The sequence below is a fragment of the Oryctolagus cuniculus genome, chromosome 7 (genome assembly GCF_051225735.1).
Source record: "Oryctolagus cuniculus isolate XC-2025 breed Fujian yellow rabbit chromosome 7, ASM5122573v1, whole genome shotgun sequence".
In the NCBI taxonomy this organism is placed as follows: Eukaryota; Metazoa; Chordata; class Mammalia; order Lagomorpha; family Leporidae; genus Oryctolagus; species Oryctolagus cuniculus.
In genome coordinates this window covers 137,529,759-137,551,258 of record NC_142873.1, presented here as the reverse complement: position 1 = coordinate 137,551,258, position 21,500 = coordinate 137,529,759, and the positions used below count along the sequence as shown (strand labels likewise).

The 21,500-nt window shown below is 48.0% G+C and overlaps 1 protein-coding gene across 5 annotated transcripts in view; it reads left to right on the top strand.

Annotated features, from left to right (window-relative positions):
• The window catches only part of AGO1 (argonaute RISC component 1), a 68,038-nt gene that overhangs the window by 9,506 nt on the left and 37,032 nt on the right, over positions 1 to 21,500 (top strand). For 2 of the 5 annotated variants that reach the window (XR_016211117.1, XM_008273690.5), the window contains exons 1-2: positions 14,636 to 14,927; positions 19,537 to 19,720. Coding sequence is in view for 3 of the 5 variants with exons in the window: in XM_008273690.5 (XP_008271912.2) it covers positions 14,903 to 14,927; positions 19,537 to 19,720 (209 nt within the window). In the remaining 2 variants the exon portion in view is untranslated. Of the gene's footprint in view, positions 1 to 14,634; positions 14,928 to 19,536; positions 19,721 to 21,500 lie in introns of those variants that run through there. The other 3 variants (XM_051832176.3, XM_070078755.2, XM_089301023.1) reach the window with 3 other exon arrangements.

Genomic DNA, 21,500 nt, shown 5'->3' with positions numbered 1-21,500 from the left:
TGCAGAACAGGCATCCCATATGGGCACCAGGTTCTAGTCCCGGTTGCTCCTCTTCCGGTCCAGCTCTCTGCTGTGGCCTGGGAAGGCAGCCTGCACCCGCATGGGAGACCAGGAGGAAGCACCTGGCTCCTGGCTTTGGATCGGCACAGCGCGCCGGCTGTAGCAGCCATTTGGGGGATTAACCAGTGGAAGGAAGACCTTTCTCTCTGTCTTCTCCCTCACTGTCTAACTCTATCTGTCAAAAAAAAAAAAAAAAAAAAAAAAAAACACTCTTGTGGGGCCGGCGCTGTGGTGCAGTGGGTTAGTGCCCTGGCCTGAAGCACTGGCATCCCATATGGGCACCAGTTCTAGTCCCAGCTGTTCCTCTTCTAATTGAGTGCTCTCTCTCTCTTTTTCTCTCTCTCTTTGCCTCTCCTCTCTCTGTGTAACTCTGACTTTCAAATAAATAATTAAACCTTTCAAAAAAAAAAAAACCACATTCTTACAACTTAATAAGACAAATAACCCAATTTGAAAATGGATAATGGATCTGAACACATATTTCACCTAAGAAAATATACAAATGGCAAATAAGCACTTGAAAAGGTGCTCAACAAAGCACCTGGCTCCTGGCTCCTGCCATCGGATCAGCGCGGTGCGCCGGCCGCAGCGCGCCGGCCGCGGCGGCCATTGGAGGGTGAACCAACGGCAAAAGGAAGACCTTTCTCTCTGTCTCTCACTCTCACTGTCCACTCTGCCTGTAAAAAAAAAAAAAAAAAAAAAAAAAAAAAAAAAAGAAAAGGTGCTCAACATAATTTCTCATTAGGGAAATGTAAATTATAACCACAATGAGAAATGAACACATTCTCATTGAAACAAAGATTGTGCACCCCAAGTGTTCAGGAAGATGTAGAACCAGAATTTTCATGCACATCTGATGAGAATATAAAACACAAACTCTTTGGAAGACAATTTGCTGCTTAAAAAGTGCTCCAAGCTTGCCTTTCCAAGTTATGCACCTACCATAAGACCCAGTTATTTCTAGTTGTTTACCCAAGAGAAATGAAAGCAAATGTCCAAAAACTTGTTGACAAATGTTGAGCCATGATGCCAGCCTGCAACTTGTTTTTTAATCACTCAATAGCATGTTTTTGTTTTTGTTTTTGTTTTTGTTTTTGTTTTTGTTTTTTTTGACAGGAGAGTGGACAGTGAGAGAGAGAGACAGAGAGAAAGGTCTTCCTTTGCTGTTGGTTCACCCTCCAATGGCTGCCGCGGCCGGCGCCCTGCAGCCGGCGCACCGCGCTGATCCGATGGCAGGAGCCAGGAGCCAGGTGCTTTCCCTGGTCTCCCATGGGGTGCAGGGCCCAAGCACTTGGGCCATCCTCCACTGCACTCCCTGGCCACAGCAGAGAGCTGGCCTGGAAGAGGGGCAACCGGGACAGAATCCGGCGCCCCGACCGGGACTAGAACCCGGTGTGCCGGCGCCACTAGGCGGAGGATTAGCCTAGTGAGCCGCGGCGCTGGCCCTCAATAGCATGTTTGTAATATTTATACATATCGGGCTGGCGCCGCGGCTCAATAGGCTAATCCATTATTTCCATATATACATTTCCTTACATGGGTCTGTTTCCAGTCTCTGTACAGTAGTCCTTTCTTATCCAAGGTTTCACTTTCTGTGGTTTCATTTGCCCATAGTAACTATGATCTAAAAATATTAAGTGGGAGATCCATCTAAGTAATTCAGAATTTAAATAATTCAGAAGTTTTAAATATTGCACTATTCTGAGTAGCATGATGGAATCCTGTGCTGTCCAGCCTGGTATGTGAAACATCTATTTTTTTCTTTTTCTCTTTCTTTTTTTTTTTAAAGATTTATTTATTTGAAAGTCAGAATTACACAAAGAGAAGGAGAGGCAGAGAGAGAAAGAGGTCTTCCATCCACTGGTTCACTCCCCAGTTGATTGCAACAGCCAGAGCTGCACCAATCCAAAGCCAGGACCAGGAGCTTCTTCCAGGTCTCCCACACAAATGCAGGGGCCCAAGGACTTGGGCCATCTTCCACTGCTTTGACAGGTCTTCCATCCGCTGGTTCACTCCCCAATTGGCCACAACACCTAGAGCTGTGCTGATCCAAAGCCAGGAGCCAGGGAGCTTCTTCCAGGTCTCCCACGCAGGTGCAAGGGCCCAAGGACTTGGTCCATCTTCTACTGCTTTCCCAGGCCATAGCAGAGAGCTGGATTGGAAGAGGAGCAGCTGGGTCTCGAACCGGTGCCCATATGGGATGCCGGCGCTTCAGGCCAGGGCATTAACCCGCTGAGCCACAACGCCAGCCCCACTTCATAGTCATCTTACCCAAGTGCTGAGTTCAAGTAACAATTTCTTGGGGCATGGGGCAGAAAAAAAAAGTAACAATTTCTTTACTTTGTAACAGCCCCAAAACAAAAGTAGTGATACTGGCAACTTGGATACGCCAAAGAAGTGTCATAAAGTCTTGTTTTAAGTAAAAAAGTGAAATTACAATAAGTTATTCTGAGAGTGGTGGTTGTGGTGCAGCAGATAGAGCTAACGTTTGAAACACCCACATCTCACATCAGAGTGCTGGTTGGAGTCCAGGAACATCTGCTTTCAATCCAGCTTCCAGATAATGCTTCTGGAAGGCAGCAGATGATGGCTCCAGTGCTGGGTCCCTGCCACCCACCTGTGAGACTCAGATGAAGTTCTAGGCTCTTGACCTCAGCCTACCACAGTCCTGGCTGCTGTGGGTATTTGGAGAGTAAATCAGCAGATGGAATTTCTTTCTTTCTCTGTCTTTCAAGTAGATGAAAATAAACAGATAAACTGAAGAGAAAAGGACCACTTGCCTTTTACAAAAAAGGTTTTTGGGGGCTGGTGCTCTGGTATAGCAGGTAAGGCTGCTGCCTGCAGTGCCAGCATTCCATATGGGCACTGGTTCAAGTCCGGGCTGCTCCACTTCTAATCCAGCTCTCATTTGTGGCTTGGGAAGGCAGTAGAGGACGGCCCAGGTTCTTGTACCCCCACACCTATGTGGGAGACTTGGAGGAGGCTCCTGGCTCCTGGCTTTGGATTGGGGCAGCTCTGGCCATTGAAGCCATTCCAGGAGTGAACCAGCGGATGCAAGCTTTTTCTCTCTCTCCTTCTGCCTCTGCCTCTCTGTGGCTCTACCTTTCAAGTAAATAAATAATTTTTTTTTTAAAAAAAAGGTTTTTGAGAGAGAGATCACATTCATATAGCTTTTATTATAGTATAATGGTATGATTGTCCTATATTATTGTTGTTAATTTCTTACTGTGCCTAATCAATAAATTTTTCATAGATATGTATGTATAGGAAAAAACCCCTTTTTTTCACAAAGATTTATTTATTTATTTGAAAGGCAGAGTTACAGAGGCAGAGAGAGAGAGATTTGCCTTTGCCCTTTTTTTTTTTTTTTTTTGGACAGGCAGAGTGGACAGTGAGAGAGAGAGAGAGACAGAGATAAAGGTCTTCCTTTTCCGTTGGTTCACCCCCAATGGCCTCTGCAGCCGGTGCACTTCGGCCAGTGCACTGCGCTGATCCAAAGCCAGGAGCCAGGTGCTTCTCCTGGTCTCCCATGTGGGTGCAGGGCCCAAGTACTTGGGCCATCCTCCACTGCACTTCTGGGCCACAGCAGAGAGCTGGACTGGAAGAGGAGTGAATGGGACAGAATCTGGCACCCTGACCAGGACTAGAACCCGGTGTGCCAGCGCTGCAGGCAGAGAATTAGCCTATTGAGCCACAGTGCCGGCTGATTGGTCTTTTTGTTAAAGATTTATTTTATTTATTTGAAAGACAGAGTTACAGAGAGAGGCAGAGCCAGAGAGAGAGGTCTTCCAACTGCTGGTTCACTCCCCAAATGACCTCAATGGCCAGAGCTGAGCTGATCTGAAGTCAGGAGCCAGGAACCTCTTCCGGGTCTCCCACACAGATGCAGGGGCCCAAACACTTGAGCCCTCTTTTGCTTTTCCCAGTGCTGGATCATAAGTGGAGCAGCCGGGACTCAAACCTGCACCCATATGGAATGCTGGCACTGCACCCGGGCGTTTAACCCACTCCGCTGAGAGATTGGTCTTTCATCAGCTGGTTCACTCCCCAAATGGCCACAAAGAAAAGAGCTGAACTGATCCAAAGCCAAGAGCCAGGAGCTTCTTCCGGTTCTCCCACTTGGGTATAGGGGCCCAAGGACTTGGGCCATCTTCCACTGCTTTCCCAGGTGCATTAACAGGGAGTTGGATCAAAAGTGTAACAGTTGGAACTAGAACTGGTGCCCACATGGGATGCCAGCATTGCAGACAGCAGTTTAACCTGCTGCACCACAACACTGGCCCTAAGAAGTTTATTTTTTTTTCTTTCTTAAATTTTACTTACTAGAGAGAGAGAGAGAGAGAGAGAGAGAATGCTTTCATCAGCTGATTGACTCCACTCCCCAAAAGTCCACTTCTTGTTTTTTCTTTTTTCTTTTGTGTGTGTGTGTGTGTGTGTGTGTATTTAAAGATTTTTTTATTTGTTTGAAAGTCAGAGTTACACAGAGAGAGGAAAGGCAGAGAGAGAGAGAGAGAGGTCTTCCATCTGATGGTTCACTCCCCAATTAGCCGCAACAGCCAGAACTGCGTTGATCCAAAGCCAGGAGCCAGGAGCTTCTTCCTGGTCTCCCATGTGGGTGCAGGGGCCCAAGGACTTGAGCCATCTTCTACTGCTATCCCAGGCCACAGCAGAGAGCTGGGTTGGAAGAGGAGTAGCCAGGACTAGAACCGGTGCCCATATGGGATGCTGGCACTTCAAGCCAGGGCTTTAACCTGCTGTGCCGGCCCCAGTCTTTTATACCCTTATTCATTCTGAGTCTGGCCTGTAATGTCTGTTTTTGTATAGTCCTTGTTGATTTGAGATAAATATTATACTGATATGAGATGAATTCCAAATTCTATTCTTTGGAAAATGTGTATAAGATTGAAATAAGCTGTTATTTTTGAACATTTAGTAGAGCTGTACCTGTAACATTTGATTTGTGTGTATGTGATTATTAATTGTGGACTATATTACTTTAATAATTCTAAAGTGTTTTAGCTAATGGATTGAAAGTTCTATTTCTGTTGTTTTAGTTTTTTTTATTGAACATTTGTGATATATACTTACCACATCCTTTATCCTTGTCTTAAATAGTACACAGGCCCTTAGAACACTAACTTTAGGCTGGCGCTGCGGCTCACTAGGCTAATCCTCCGCCTTGCAGCGCCCGCACACCGGGTTCTAGTCCCGGTCGGGGCACTGGATTCTGTCCCGGTTGCCCCTCTTCCAGGCCAGCTCTCTGCTGTGGCCAGGGAGTGCAGTGGAGGATGGCCCAAGTCCTTGGACCCTGCACCCCATGGGAGACCAGGAGAAACACCTGGCTCCTGCCATCGGATCAGCGCGGTGCGCTGGCTGCAGTAGCCATTGGAGGGTGAACCAACGGCAAAGGAAGACCTTTCTCTCTGTGTCTCTCTCTCACTGTCCACTCTGCCTGTCAAAAAAATAAAATATTAAAAAAAAAGAACACTAACTTTGATCATCCTACCTGCCTACTTAACCTACTGTTGAATGGCTTTTTAATTCTACCCTGTTAAAAAAATAACCTCTACCCTTCTTGACCATATACATGAAGTAGTCACCATCTCTAATTTTTTTAAAGATTAATTTATTTATTTGAATGACAGGGAGAGAGAGAGAGAGAGAGAGACCTTCCAACTGCTAGTTCACTCTCCAAATGACCCCAGTAGACAGGGCTGAGACAAGTTGAAGCCAGAAGCCAGGAACTCCATCCAGATCTCCCACATGGGTGGTAGGGACTCAAGTATTTAAGCCATTATTTGCTGCTTCCCAGGTACATTTCAGGAAGTAGAATCGGAAGTGGGGGAGCCAGTGTTGTGGCATAGCAGACGTCCCATATGGGCACTAATTCTAGTTCCGGTTGCTCCACTTCCAATCTATTTTCCCGCTGGGAAAGAACAGCAGAAGATGGCCCAAGTGCTTGGGTCCCTGCCACACACATGGGAGACCCAGATGAAGCTCTTGGCTCCTGGCTCCTGCCTGGCTCAGCTCTGGCCGTTGTGGCTACTTGGGGAGTGAACTAGTGGATGGAAACTCTCTATCACTCCCTCTCTCTCTATAGTAACTCTTTCAAATAAATAAATAAATAAATCATTTTTAAAAATGGATCCAGAACTGGAATGCAGGCTCTTCAAAAAAGGAAGACCTTTCTCTCTGTCTCTCTCTCTCTCTCTCACTGTCTAACTCTGCCTGTCCAAAAAAAAAAAAAAAGTTTTACAGTAAGAAATCCTCCTACTTTTCATTCCATTTTGCATGAACTGTTTGAAGTACCTTTGTGGAAAGAAAAGAAAAGCTGTCTTATGAGCAGAGCAGAGAACCATGGGAATTGTCATGTATTCAGCACCTATAGGTGCCAAGCTCTGTGCTTGGTTTGCCACTATTCATTTATCAATTTAATCTTTCCACAGTCCTGAGATTTTCACAGATGAGGAAACTGCAGTCTGTGGCAGGACCTGGGCTTGCTCAGGGTCACACATGTCTGCAGGTAGTGGAGCTGGGATTTCACCCATGTTTGTCTGATTCCAACTGTTTCAATATGTAACAGGGTGGAAGAAAAAGACAAAGAACAGAAACATTGTTATTGTTGTTGATAAATATTGCCAACTTTGTTTCTACAGGATCATATTGGTGTAAAATGCCCCTGTACCAGTTCCATAATAGTATCTCTTGAAGCATTTTTTTTATGTGACAGAGTTAAGACAGTGAGAGAGAGAGACAGAGAGAAAGGTCTTCCTTCTGTTGGTTCACCCCCTAAATGGCCTCTACGGCCAGCACTGCGCCGATCCGAAGCTAGGAGCCAGGTGCTTCTTCCTGTTCTCCCATACGGGTGCAGGGGCCCAAGCACTTGGGCCATTCTCCACCACTTTCCTGGACCACAGCAGAGAGCTGGACTGGAAGAGGAGCAACTGGGACTAGAACCCGGCCCCCATATGGGATGCCGGTGCTGCAGGCGGTGGATTAACCAAGTGAGCCACAGCGCCGGCCCCTGAAGCATTTTTAAAAATTATTTATCTATTTGAAAGGAAGAGAGAGAGATATTTCATTTCTGCTGGTTTACTGTCCAAATGGACACAACACCCAGGGCTTGGTCAGCCTGAAACCAGGAGCCAGGAATTCCATCTGGGTCTCCTGTATGGGTAGCAGGGGCCCAAGTACTTGGACCACCATTATTGCTTTCTCAAGCACATTAGTAGGAAGCTGGATCAGAAGCAGAAAAGCTGGGACTTGAACTGGCAGATGCAGCTTATCCCACTGTAATGTAAACCTGTTGCTCCACCATTATATCTTGGTCCTTGAGTACATAATAAAAAATTTTAAATTAATGGGTATATAATTATCTATATTGACTTTAGCAGTGAATGAAAATTATATAGTCTTACTTGTGCAGATTGTCCTTTTCTTTGACCCATTGATATGCTGAGGCCATATATATTTTTTTTGACAGGCAGAGTTAGACAGTGAGAGAGAGAGACAGAAAGAAAGGTCTTTCTTCCATTGGTTCACCCCCCCAAATGGCTGCTACAGCCGGTGTGCTGCACCGATCCAAAGCCAGGAGCCAGGTGCTTCCTCTTGAGGCCATATTTATTGCAAATATTCTTTCACTGAGCCCCATCATGGATTAATGGAGGTGAAAAAAGATAATTGGCACTTATCCTGTCCACTGATCAGATCAGCACTTTGGTGACATCTATCCAGGCAGATTCTGGATAGATGAGTTATCAGTTCATATTCTCTAAGAAATCAAAATGAGACACCCTTGTTGAATATCATCCTGTTTTTAAAAAGATTTATTTTACTTATTTGAAAGGCAGAATGACAGAGAGAGAGAAAGAGATCCTCCATCTGCAAGTTCACTCCCCAAATGGCCACAATGGCCAGGGCTGGGCCAGGCTGAAGCCAGGAGCAAGGAACTCTATCCCAACATTGATGGCAGGGGCCCAACCACTTGGGCCATATTCTACTGCTTTCCCAGGCACATTAGCAGGGAATTGGATGAGAAGTGGAGCAGCTGCAACTCCAACTGGTGCTCCAATATAGGATGCTGGCATCACAGGCTGCACCACAACATTTACTCCATGATTACCATCTTTGAAGCTTGTTTGGTATAGTAGATCTATATCTACCTCTATTTCAGGGAGGATTCCTGGTTATACCTGAGCCCAAACGTCAATATCCTACAGTTTTAATTCCTAGACTTAAATGTTGCTAAGATTCTCCAACCCATTTAGGGGCAGCCTGCTCAAAGCTTCCGGGCCCTCCTGTTCTTCCAGGACAGATGTAGGAGTTTTTGGACTCCATGTACATCACAGAAAATGCAGGTTAAAAACAACAACAACAACTTGATCTGGGTTAGGTCTGTCTGGAACTGAACTGTGAATCAGGGAAGAATTATACTATGAATCTGCCTTAGGTGTCAGAACCAGGGACAGCTCCTCCTGTTGTCTTGGATGCTCCTCCCCTGGCTTGGGCTAGGGAGCGAGTGGCAGATTTGGTCTTGGTCTAGTCCTCTCACCTCTTTTCTCATTGCTTCTTGCTTCCATATTTATGGTAGAATACCACTAATCACTAGTTCCTGTCACCAGCCTACCCTGTGCTGCCTAGTAGTCCTTTCTCCCAGTCCTCCTTTGCTTGAATGATTCCTGCTCATGCTCCCAGCTCTTTAGGAGGTCTACCCTGATTACCCCAGATTCCATTAGAGATACCTCCTCTTAGTTCTGTATCACCCATGTTCTTCTCTTATTCAACTCAAAAGCTGTATTGGAATTATCATTTGTGCTAGTCAGGACAGTGGTCACTACCCACATCTATCAAGAACTTGAGATGCAGCTAGTCTGAATTGAGAAATGTTATAAGTGCAAAATACACATGGCATTTCAAAGAAAAGAATGAGTATAACATATTAATAATTTTTATATTGATGGCCTCATGAAATGAAAGTATTTTGGAGTTAAACTAAAATACATTATTAAAGTTTATTTCACCTGTTTCTTTTTTACTTTTTGTAGTGTGGCTAATAGAAATTCTTAAGCTACACTTGTAGGTCACATGATATTTTTGTTCAATAGCACCTATATATGTATTTGTCTCTTTTTAAGGGTGGGGAATGGTTCAAATTAATCCTTGTATCTGTTTTTCTGTAATGTAGTACATGGGAATGGGTAAGATACCTGATGCTCAATTAAAATAATTATTAAATTCTAAAATTTTTGCATGTTTTTGGGATTTCTGAACTAGAAAATTTTCTATAGAAATAGTTCTTCACTTAAGGCTGGAGTAGAAAGCATCTGATAGAAATTATTACATCATTTGGTCTTTCCAGCCAGGAGCTTGGCCTTTCTCTGATTAACTCTTATTCTTTTAAAAAATATTGATTCATGGCCAGTGCCACGGCTCACTAGGCTAATCCTCCGCCTGCGGCACCAGCACACCAGGTTCTAATCCTGGTCGGGGTGCCAGATTCTGTCCCAGTTGCTCCTCTTCCTGTCCAGCTCTCTGCTGTGGCCCGGGAGGGCAGTGGAGGATGGCCCAAGTGCTTGGGCCGTGCACCTGCATGGGAGACCAGGAGAAGCACCTGGCTCCTGGCTTCAGATCAGTGCAGTGCACCGGCTGCAGCGGCCATTGGTGGGGGGGTAGTGAACCAACGGAAAAGGAAGACCTTTCTCTCTGTCTCTCTCACTGTCCACTCTGCCTGTCAAAAAAAAAAAATGATTCATTTGAAGATAGAATAGGAGAGAGAGAGAGATATCTTCCATCTGCTGGGTCACTCCCCAAATGCCTGCAACAGCCAGGGCTGGGCCTGGCTGAAATCAGGAGCCAGGAACTCCCTAACTGGTCTCCTACATGCGTGGCAGGAACTCAAATATTTGGGACATCATTGGCTGCCTTCCAGGTGCATTAGCAGAAAGGTGGTTCAGAAGTCCAGGGTAGCCAAGACTCAGACTAGGCACTCTGCTCTGGGATGCAGGTGTCCAAATGCTGGCTTAACCTATAGCACCACAATACTCATCTCAGATTTCTTTCTGTGTTTTCTCATTGGCTCTTCTGGATTTTCTCATATAGATTACACACATGTCATAAAGTTTTTTCTAATTTTTTAACTGAAATTTTACTATTAGAGTTTCCAGTTTGATTTTACTAACTGGTACCAGCAGTGGATGTTACAGATTCTTACCTATTTTCTTCAATCTTCCCATTTAGTCTACTAGTTATACTTTATTAATTTGTCCTTACTACTTTTTAAAAATTTTTTTATTTTATTTTATTTTTTTTGACAGGCAGAGTGGACAGTGAGAGAGAGAGACAGAGAGAAAGATCTTCCTTTGCCATTGGTTCACCCTCTAATGGCTGCCGTGGCCGGCGCGCTGTGGCCGGCGCACCCGCTGATCCGAAGGCAGGAGCCAGGTGCTTCTCCTGGTCTCCCATGGGGTGCAGGGCCCAAGCACTTGGGCCATCCTCCACTGCACTCCTGGGCCACAGCAGAGAGCTGGCCTGGAAGAGGGGCAACCAGGACAGAATCCGTCGCTCCGACCGGGACTAGAACCTGGTGTGCCGGCGCCGCAAGGCGGAGGATTAGCCTGTTGAGCTGCGGCGCCGGCCTGTCCTTAGTACTTTTTATATTAAAAAGGGAAAAATATAAAGATAGGGATGCCTTTTTTTGGGTTCATTTTAGCTTCAGGATATTCTGGGTATAAAGGTGTATAGATAAGGGCTCTGGCTTACACAGCAGAGCCCCTTAGGTGTGTGTTAGCCATAGACTGAGATGCAAAGAGTGAACTGGAAACAAGTAGCCAATATATTTCTGGTAATATACATTAAGACTTACTGGAAGAGAGGCTGGCACTGTGGCACAGTGGGTTAAAACCCTAGCCTACAGCGCCAGAGTCCCATATAGGCACCTGTTCAAGTCTTGGCTGCTCCTCTTCCAATCCGGCTCTCTGCCATGGCCTGGGAAAGCAGTAGAAGATGGCCCAAGTCCTTGGGCCCCTGCACCCACATGGGAGACCCGGAACTAGCTCCTGGCTCCTGGCTTTGGATCAGCTCAGCTTTGGCCGTTGTGGTCATTTGGGAAGTTGACCTGTGGAATGGAAGACCTCTGTCTCTCTCTGGCTCTGCCTCTCTCTGTAACTTTGCCCTTCAAATAAATAAAATAAATCTTTTTTTTTTTTGACAGGCAGAGTGGACAGTGAGAGAGAGAGACAGAGAGAAAGGTCTTCCTTTTTGCCGTTGGTTCACCCTGCAATGGCCGCCACGGCCAGCGCGCTAAGGCCAGCACACTGCGCCTATCCGAAGCCAGGAGCCAGGTGCTTCTCCTGATCTCCCATGCAGGTGCAGGACCCAAGGACTTGGGCCATCCTCCACTGCACTCCCGGGCCATAGCAGAGAGCTGGCCTGGAAGAGGGGCAACAGGGACAGAATTCGGCACCCCGACTGGGACTAGAACCCAGTGTGCCGGCGCTGCAAGGCAGAGGATTAGCCTAGTGAGCCGTGGCGCTGGCTAATAAATCTTTTTAAAAATTACTGAAAGAAGTTTGCGTCAACATATAAAGCAAAATGCTACCTGAATTTCTCTTATATTTTACCACTTTGCTTATCCAATAATAAAATTCCTGATGACAGGGACACTCTGTAGAATGACCTTTAGAGGCTGAGACAGATGTTGGTTCACTAGCTACTTTGAGATGGATCAGAATAGTGACCAGGGCTTTTCCACAAAGGTAATTATGAGACTGACTATTTACAACAGAATATTCAGACTCTTTTTTGGGAAAGCTGAGCTTCAAGTTCAGTCACACCAGAGCAGGGGTCTTGCTGTTTCTCGGAGCTTTGGAAGCCATCTTATTGATTCAGGGAAACAAAAATTTACTAATCATTCTAGGCACTACTTGTGCTTGGCGTTAAAGGGGGGAGGAAAGTATCTGATGTGGTTTCTATCTTTAAGGAACTTAAAATATTATGTGAGAGGCAGCTAATGATTGTGGTAGCAGCTTATGTTTGTATTCTCTGGGCATCTGTTCTAAAGTCTTTTTTAAATTTATTAACTCAATCTTCACAACAGCATAATGAAGTAGCTTCTATTATCACCACCATTTTATAGAGGAGGAAACTGAGACACAGAGAAATCAAGTGATTCACCCAGGGTTACACGGTAGTAAATGGTAGGGCCACAATGGAAACCAAGACTGGAAACCAGCTTTGGCTATAATCTTGTTCTTAACCAATAGTTTTCAAAGTGTAGTTCCCAGTTCAGCAGCCTCAGCCTTCTCTGAAAATTAGTTAGAGGTACACATTCTTGGATTCTACCCAAGACCTGCTGAACCACAAACTCTAAAGGCAGAGTTCAGCAGTCAGTGAACTGAATACCCTCTGGGTGATTATCATGGATGCTGGTTGAGAATCTGCTGGAGAGAAACTGGCCATGCTGCAAAAATTGTTAGAAATTAATATCTTCATGGATGAGGATTGAATATGGCCAAGTTTCTAGCCCTCTGGCACAGAATCTAGTGCTAAGCAGGCATCAAAAATGCATATGGGCCAGTGCCGTGGCTCACTAGGCTAATCCTCCACCTGTGGCACCAGCACACCGGGTTCTAGTCCCAGTTGGGGTGCCGGATTCTGTCCCTGTTGCCCCTCTTCCAGGCCAGCTCTCTGCTATGGCCTGGGAGTGCAGTGGAGGATGGCCCAGGTTCTTGGGCTCTGCACCCACGTGGGAGACCAGGAGAAGCACCTGGCTCCTGGCTTTGGATCAGCACGGTGCGCTGAGCGCAGTGTGCCAGCCGCAGCGGCCATTGGAGGGTGAACCAAAGGAAGACCTTTCTCTCTGTCTGTCTCTCTCACTGTCCACTCTGCCTGTCAAAAAAAAAAATACATAAGAAGGACTAATACAAATGAGTAGATGGGACAGTGATGTTTGAGCCGGGTCTTTTAACTATCACTAATCTACCACTGCAGCAGACAAAATAGGAGGGGTGTTTTCAAAATTCATGAGACCAGCACAGAAGTGGTTGTGATATTTGTGGCACAATATGACAAATGACCAGCACAGAGAACCATCAGAATGACAGAGGAATCGCTTAGCAAGCATCTCAGGAGGTAAACCTGTTAAGATGTGCTCAGTAACTGAACAGGAGGAATGCATCAGAGGATTTGTCATTTTGTTATGAAGGTGTCATTCACTGAGACAAGAAGTATAGAACAATAGTGTACATTTGTGGGGTAAAGATAAAGGGTTTGATTTGGACCCTTTACATTTGACATTCTGGGAGGAGATCCAGCTGGAGCTGTCCAGCAGAGACTTGGAAATGCGAGTCTGAGATATGGCTGGACCCTAAAAGTGGAAGAGACCTCTGATGGGAGAATGGAGAGTGGACTGAGAAGACAGCCGATCTGGAAGCACAGTGAAGTTATTTAGTGGGGCAAAAGGAAGAAGGAAGTCTTGAGGAAGAATTAAAGGACTTAGGCAATAGGAGACTTCACAAAAGGCTGAAGCTGAGTAGAAGTCTCAGAAAAAGAGAGGTAATATCATATGTTGTGGCAGAAAATAACAAAATTATCCTTTGGATTTGGACATTTTAAAAAGCCATTTAAGGGACTGGCGCTGTGGTGTAATGGGTAAAGCCAATGCCTGCACTGCCAGCATGCCATATGGTTGCATGTTTGAGTCCTGGTTGTTGCACTTCTGATCCAGCTCTCTGTTATGGCCTGGGAAAGCAGTGGAGGATGGCCCTGTACCCATGTAGGAGACCCGAAGAAGCTCCTGGCTCCTGGTTCCTGGCTTCGGATTGGCTCAGCTCCGGCCGTTGCAACTACTGGGGAGTGAACCAGCAGATGAAAGCTTTTTCTCTCTCTCTCTCTGCTTCTGCCTCTCTGTAATTCTGCGTTTTAAATAAATAAAATTTTTTTTAAGCCATTTTAGTGACTTGGCGAGATCGGAAGCAGGCTGATAGTTTAAGCGTGAGCTGTAGATGAGGAAGTGGGGGCAGGTACTTCGCAGATAGGGTAGATGAAGTCCGGTAACCATACTTTAATTGAGAGCGACATCTTCCAGGAGAAGCAGGGTCTTTTACATATCTGTGGTCTCTGCGCCCAGCGCACGGCCTGGAAGAGAGGGTGGCGTCATTGAGTTCAGTGACTGGGGACAGAGCAAGACTTCGCAGAGGCAGTCGCTTTGCAGCCAAGGCTTGAAGGATGAGAGTGATTGGGAGGAGAGGTGGGAGGCAAGGCCCCGCCGTGATGGGGTGCTCGACTGTAAGGGGGTCTGGGCATGAGATGGGGCTTCCGTAATGCGCGCGTGGCTCTGGGCGAAGGGCGCGGGCTTTATGTAGGTTTGAAGGGACCTATTTGGAGAACAGACGGCCTGAGGCAGTCGGAGGCGGGCGGGGGTCGCCCCGCCCCACTGACGCCACGGCGCGGTTCCGCGGCGCTTCTACCGGAGCCCTCCTGCCGAGCTGCATGGCGTCGGGTGACCGCCAGGGGCCGCTGCCTCCGGTCCCCGGTGCCCCCGCCCCTCTCCATTGGCCTTTGTTGCCGTCGGAGCGCCCCGCTTGACTCGTTCCCGTCCGCCCCCTGGGCCTGGCGGTCGCGCCTGCGCACTGGTAGCTGGCCGGGCGCTCGCAGGGGGAGCTGCTGCAGGCTCCGCGGCGGCGGCGGCAACGGAGGCTGCGGGGGCGACGGCGCTAGCGGCCGGGCTTGGGGGGGGAGCCGAGCCCGGCCCGGGAGCCCGAGCTGCGAGAGTGAGGGGTACCTAGGCCCTTCACGCTGGACTCCACAGTCTCCGGGCCGCCTGACCTCCGCACGGGTATATGGGATGGAAGCGGGACCCTCGGGAGCAGGTAAGGGCCCCTGGGAGGGGGAACGGTGCGTGCTGCAAAGACCAGGAGGCTCCCGCGTGGAGAGCATGGCTCCCGATGGTGGGAAGGGCTCCTGATTGAGGAGGGGGGCTCTCATGGGATGGGGGGCCAGTTTCAAGAGGGCTGCGTGCAGTTCCGGGGGAGAACCATGTGAAGAGAGCCCAGAGATGGGGGCTGTTTGTCCAAGGAGGCGGTGTGCAGACGTGGGGGGGGATTAATCGGGGAGAAGGGCCTGAGCGCCAGGAAGGACTCCGGGAGATCCGAGGAGGCCTACGGAGAGGCCCGGCAGGTGGCTGGGGGCGGGATCCAGGTGTCCAGGAGAGGGGGTGGCGATACAGATGGGCCCGGAGCTACCGCATGCGGGGGGCGGGGGCTCAGCCGGGCTGGGCTGGGCTGGGCTGGGCTAGGCTTCTGTCTCTTGGGAGAAGGCGCCAGAGCTGGGCTATGAGCTCCGCCCCAACCGGGCCTGACGCGGGGGCGAGGGTCAGGGGGCGGTGGGTGGGGACCCAGGCCGGGGATTCCCCCCCGTGAGGCTGGGGAACAGAGCGGAGGTACTGGAGCATGCGCGGAGGTGGCAGCTGGAAGGGGCTGCCCGACGTGGTGGGGGCGTGGCTGCCCGAATACCCCCACCCCCGCCCCGTTTGGCGTGGAAAAAGGAGCGCGCTGTTGGGGTGCGTTCTTTCTTAGGGCTATGCTGCAGAGTGCAGACGGAAATGTCCCCCTCTTCCATCTCAGGGGCGCTTACACTTGACGCTCAAGCTCCTCAGTCACAATTTGCCAATAATCAGTTGAGGGAAACAGCCAAAGTGCCTTTTCTGTCACTTGAAGAAAGACTGGGACTGAAGCCGTGTTCTGGGGGAGGGTCCTGAAGAGAGGCTTTCGAAGAGGTGTTGGTTCCTGAGGAGCCAAGGACGGGCAGGACCAGGTGTACTTGGAAGAGGTTTGCCTGGGTGGCAAGTTTTTGGTTCCATAGTGAGTAGAAATGAGAGCTTTAATCCCAGGATGACCTTTGCTATTGAATTGTCTTTTGAGGGTACAGTCTGATCTCTTGCTGTACTTCAATATTTCCAAGGCTGTTGTGTCCCACCAGGTGTGTTTCCTTTTTTCCTGTCTACAGCCCAGAAATGGGCAGGGCCATGTCATTAAAGCCAAATGTCCCCTCCCAACAAACTGTTTAGAGGAGGGGGAGTGGTGTTTATCACCTTCACCATGGTGACAGCTCGACTTCTTATTCACAGGCAGAAAAGGAGAGGAAAGGAACAGAGAGACACTGAGGCACAACTGTCCCCCCAAAAAGACTGGCATCCTCAGTGTGGGCGGTGGGGTGCTGGGACCTCTTGTGTCCTGGGTCTCTTATTTTGTGATGGGAGGAGCAATCTGGACACAAGGCTGTTAGATCATCTCTCACCACCTCCTTCCACTTGGTCTGGAATTAGGAGTAGAATTTCCATTTGAGCCATGAACTTTGCTTTCTTTACCTGGTGGCAGAATCTTTGTCTTTTAGAGCAGACCTGATCTCAGCATCCCAGGAAATAGCTCTTAACAAATTCAAGAGTCCATGCTGTGACCTACAGATGCTTACAGATTGCTTTCTCCCGAGCAAAAACAACCTCATCCGGACCGTGTAGGTCCTCAGGTAGAGTTCAGGGAGCACAAACTACCCTCTCTCCATCCCAGGAACTCTCTAGCTTTTCTAGGCTGGAGACTTTCCTACAACCTGTCCCTGAAGTCCAAATGGATTGCTGAGAGCTGGCACCCATTCCAGACTGCTAATGATTTTACCCTGATGAATTTCTAATTGGCTCTGGTGTGCTGAAAAAAATATTTTTTGGTTTGTTATGAGACATAAGCTTCTAGGGAGAGGGTTGGTGTCTGTAGTCGGCTGCAGCCTTGGGAAAAGCCTAGTGGTCAGGCTTTGCCTCATCCCAGGGTGTAATTGAAGTTTGCCCAGAAGTTGCCCATGTAGGGCCCATCGCTGCCTCTTTCCTACATCTGGACGGTTATTCTCTGGAAAGAGGTCGGAGTGGTGTCCTGAGACACGTACAAAACTGAGGCATTGTTTCTGATCTCAGGGGCGTATGTCCATGTGTGCCTTCTGTGCTTAGGTGCGTTCCAGGATGTGCTGGACTGAGCTCCTTGAGGGGAGAGGCAGTGTCTTGTTTAGCTTTGGAACAAGTGAATATACGTTTATTAATGGAATCGCATCACATTCAAGTGTAAACTTATGTGGATCTGTAATAATTTGTGTGTGGACAAATCCCTTTTAAAGAATGGTCTCTTCCTCTTTGCTGATCCACCAGCTAACCTAGCTTTGAGTTTGTGTCTTTTGAACAGGCAGTCTGGCTCCTCGGGAGGTGTGTGGGCCTCAGAACTAGGGAAGAAATCCTGAGCCAGAGCTTTCAGCTGTGTTACTTTTCCTTCTCTGGGCTGGTTGGGGGTGGGGGAGGGGGAGTGTCCTCTGCAGGGCCCCTCCCTCCTTGCTTTTGTCTGCAGGGAAGGGCCCCGCCTCTTTCCCCCTAGGCCCAAGCTTTGTCCTCTCTGTGCTGGGGCCCTCATCTGCATTACAAAGTGGCCGTCTGTCCCTGTCTGGATCTGAAGGGAAGTGTCTCCCTTTCTCAGGCTAAAAGCTGGGGGCAGGGTGGGGTAGAGGGGGGTATTTTGTACAGCTGTGAGACTTTTAAAGGGATGGAATGGAAGAGAGGTTCCCGCTTCATCCAGCCTTCCCTCACTTGGGGGTGAAGAGGTGCTGTGGGCTCCCCTGTTTTCCCAAAGCCCCCTTGGAGAAGAGGGTGCGCTTAGGCTAAATCTGGTGTGTAGTCCTGTTTCTGAGGATGAGAAGGCTTTGAGGCTAGAATGTCTGTCCCATCCCCCATCATTGCTGCCCAGCCTCCAGCTCTGAGGGAGTGCCTTCCTCCTAAGGCCCCAAATAATTATTCAGCCTGAGACACTAAGGAGGTGAATGGAATCTAAGAACGTGAGGAGGAGAGTCTCCCTTACCAGCCATGCCCACAAGGGTGCATGTTTGTCCTGGGCAGTTCGTGACAGTTTTGGGCAGTTGCAGTTGTTCTGTCTGTGTGTTTGTGTGGTCTGGCCGTGGCATATTTGTTCATTTCCTATCTGTGTGCTGAACACAAGTCCTGTCTTTGCAGAACTCAGTTGAGGATGGTGAGGGGTGGGTGTATGAGAGTAACGGTCAGGGCCTAAGTGTGTGTTTGGATGTGTGTGACAGGAGTGTGTGTCTGTGTCTGTGGGCTTGTGCACCATTTCCGACCCTCTCTGGGGTTGGCAGCCAGGTGCCAGTAGTCAGGCTTTCACTTCCCCATGCAGCTGAAGGCCTCCATTTTCCTGTCTGCGGAGTGGGGCCAGGCTTGACAGGTGGTTCGAAGGAGACTGCAGTTTAGCTCTGGGAAGTGTGCCTCTCCCTTGAATCGTGCTGACCTCTTCCTGACCCTCTGGCTAAGGACAGGCCCCATCCCCCCAGGCTGTCTGACTGTGAAAGCAGAGCTCTGAGAATGGGAGGTTCTGGGCTGGTTTATCCCTCTCTCCTCCCACCTGGGCTGATCTGCCGGCCAGGACAATGGTAGCTCAGGACAAAGGCTTCTCTCAGTTTCTCTCTTTTTTTTTTCCTCTTTCCCCCCAAGCTAGAAAATAAGACTGAGGCAGCAATTAGGTTGGTGGCTGGAGAGGAGAAAGTGGCTGGAGCTGGCCCTGCCCTAACCTTTTCCCAAGGGTCCCCTCTGTCTTCAAATTGATCCCTTGTGCTGCCTTCTGGACCCTCTGTATGGAAAAATCTGTGGGGACATAGAGAAAATTTTGTGTTTTCCTATCCAGAGCCAGTGCCTTTTCCTTCTGCAGCATTCTAATTACTGCCTCTCCTTTCCAGTCCTTCAGCCCTTTCTGCACACTTTTCTTCATAGTCTCCCAGTCGCGACCTCGCTGCCCTCCTGCCCTAGCCTCCTCCTTCCCCATGGCCATTTCAAGCCCTTTTCTGTTGTGGCCTCTTTTTCAGCCTCCTACTTCAACCTCTCCTTATCTCCAGATTCTATCCTTTTAAACTTTTCTCTCTCTCAAACCCTAACTATTTAGTTACCTTAATCCTTTCTTAAATACTGTCCCTGCCCTCCCCAACCGGGCCACCTTTGACTCTTCCTCCTGCCTCCATTTTATCTTCAGGATGATGATGTGTGATGTGACCATCTGGCTGGCAGAGAGCAGGGCATTCTTGGTGTGCTAGATCCCTGGTGGAGGTAGACATCTTAAATCAATAGAAGGAATAAAGAGTTTCGTTACCGGTACCCATATGTAGCCCCTCTGCTTAACCTCTAATAGTAGCTTATTTATTCACTTGAAAAATTTGTGGTAGATAATAAGGATAATTTCCCTAAATGGAGAGAGATTTAAAAAACAAACCACAAAAAAAGAGTGAGCCTGGGATGTGTGAGTTAGTGGAAGCCCTCAGTGTGTTGAATAGCAGGAAAGAGGCTTTCCCTGTTCTTTCCCACTCCTAGAACTAGGAGACCTCATGCCTTCTCTGATTAGAGTAGTTAGGAGAATGCCAGACTCTACCCTTACTAGCCTCTTTGTCTTGTAGCTGCAGGTGCCTACCTGCCCCCCCTGCAGCAGGTGTTCCAAGCACCTCGCCGGCCTGGCATTGGCACTGTGGGGAAGCCAATCAAGCTCCTGGCCAATTACTTTGAGGTGGACATACCTAAGATCGACGTCTACCACTACGAGGTGGACATCAAGCCCGATAAGTGTCCTCGCAGAGTTAACAGGTAAGTGATACACCTTTAAGCCACTAAGCCCAGAAGTCTCAGAACCTTGAAAGAGGGACGAGAAAAGTACAACAAAAACCAGTAGGGGATAGTATCACCAAATCCAAGAAAGTTTTTGAGGAGGAGATGCCAGGAAGATAAGTGCAAAAATAAATCATTACGTATAACTATTAGAAGACAGTTGGGGAGCCAGCACTGTGGTGCAGTTGGTTAAAGCCCCAGCCTGCAGCACTGGCATTCCACAGGGCACCAGTTCAAATCCCAGCTGCTCCATTTCCAATCCAGCTCTCTGCTGTGGCCTGGGAAAGCAGTAGAAGATGGCCCAAGTCCTTGGGCCCCTGCACCTGCATGGGAGACCTGGAAGAAGCTCCTGGCTTTGGATCAGCTCAGCTCTGGTCGTGGTCATTTGGGGAGTGAACCAGTGGAATGGAAGACCTCTCTGGGTCTACTTCTCTCTGTAACTCTGTGTTTCAAATAAAATAAAATAATTCTTAAAAAAAAAGACAACTGGTTTTTGTCAGAGCAATTTCAGTAGAGTAGTTGGACTAATCTAACTATAGTGAGGTAATGAATAAGGGATGGTAATGTGGTTGGAGCAGTGAGAGCAGATAGCTTTTTTTCCAGGTAACTTAGCAGTCCACTGGAGAGAGAAAATATGTTGACTAGAGAAGACTATAAAGGCCACGTGTAGTGCCTAGCATATTTCAACATGTTGAAATGAATGAATGTACAAGTTTAAGAATAAGACATGGATAGTTTGTGGGTTGAGGAGAAGGGACTAGTGGAGAAGTTTAAAGTTATAGAATAAAGGGGAGCACCAGATGAATTGTCCTTGCTGAGGCATGCGTATGTTGCAGGATGCACAGTCGAAGAGATTAGCCTTAAGCAGAAGAAATAATATTTCCTTCTAAAATTAACCTGTTAAGACTGTATGTATAGGCTGGCGCCATGGCTCAGTAGGCTAATCCTTCGCCTTGCGGCGCCTGCACACCAGGTTCTAGTTCCGGTCGAGGCGCCGGATTCTGTACCGGTTGCCCCTCTTCCAGGCCAGCTCTCTGCTGTGGCCAGGGAGTGCAGTGGAGGATGGCCCAAGTCCTTGGGCTCTGCACCCGCATGGGAGACCAGGAGAAGCTCCTGGCTCCTGGCTTCGGATCAGCGCGATGTGCCGGCCACAGCGGCCACTGGAGGGTGAACCAACAGCAAAAGGAAGACCTTTCTCTCTGTCTCTCTCTCTCACTGTCCACTCTGCCTGCCAAAAAAAAAAAAAGACTGTATGTACAGTACTTAAAATTTTTTAGTTTTACAAAAAGAGTGGCAATGAAGAGTGTCTCCTTATTACCTTGGTTCCCATCTCTCAGTTCCTTCCCCCAGAGTCATTATTCGTTACCATTCCTTAGTGCTGTCAGATTTTTCTGTGCATATACAAACATACATGCATATATAATTTTTTTTAATAATTTTGTATTTGACAGGTAGAGTTATAGATAGTGAAAGAAAGAGACAGAGAGAAAGGTCTTCCTTTTGTTTGTTCACTCCCCAAATCATATATAATATTTAAAAACATTTTTTAACTTAAGAGGAAGATGGAGAACTCCCATCTGCTGGTTCATTTCCCAAATGTGTGTGAAGGCCAAGGCTGGATCGAGACAGGAGCTAGAGGCTGGGAACTCAATCCAGAGTGGTAAGAATCCAGTTACTTGAGCTGGAGTCAGGAGCCAGAGCTCAAAATTAAACCCAGGTACTTCTGTATGTGACACAGGTGTCTTTAACTGCTAGACTA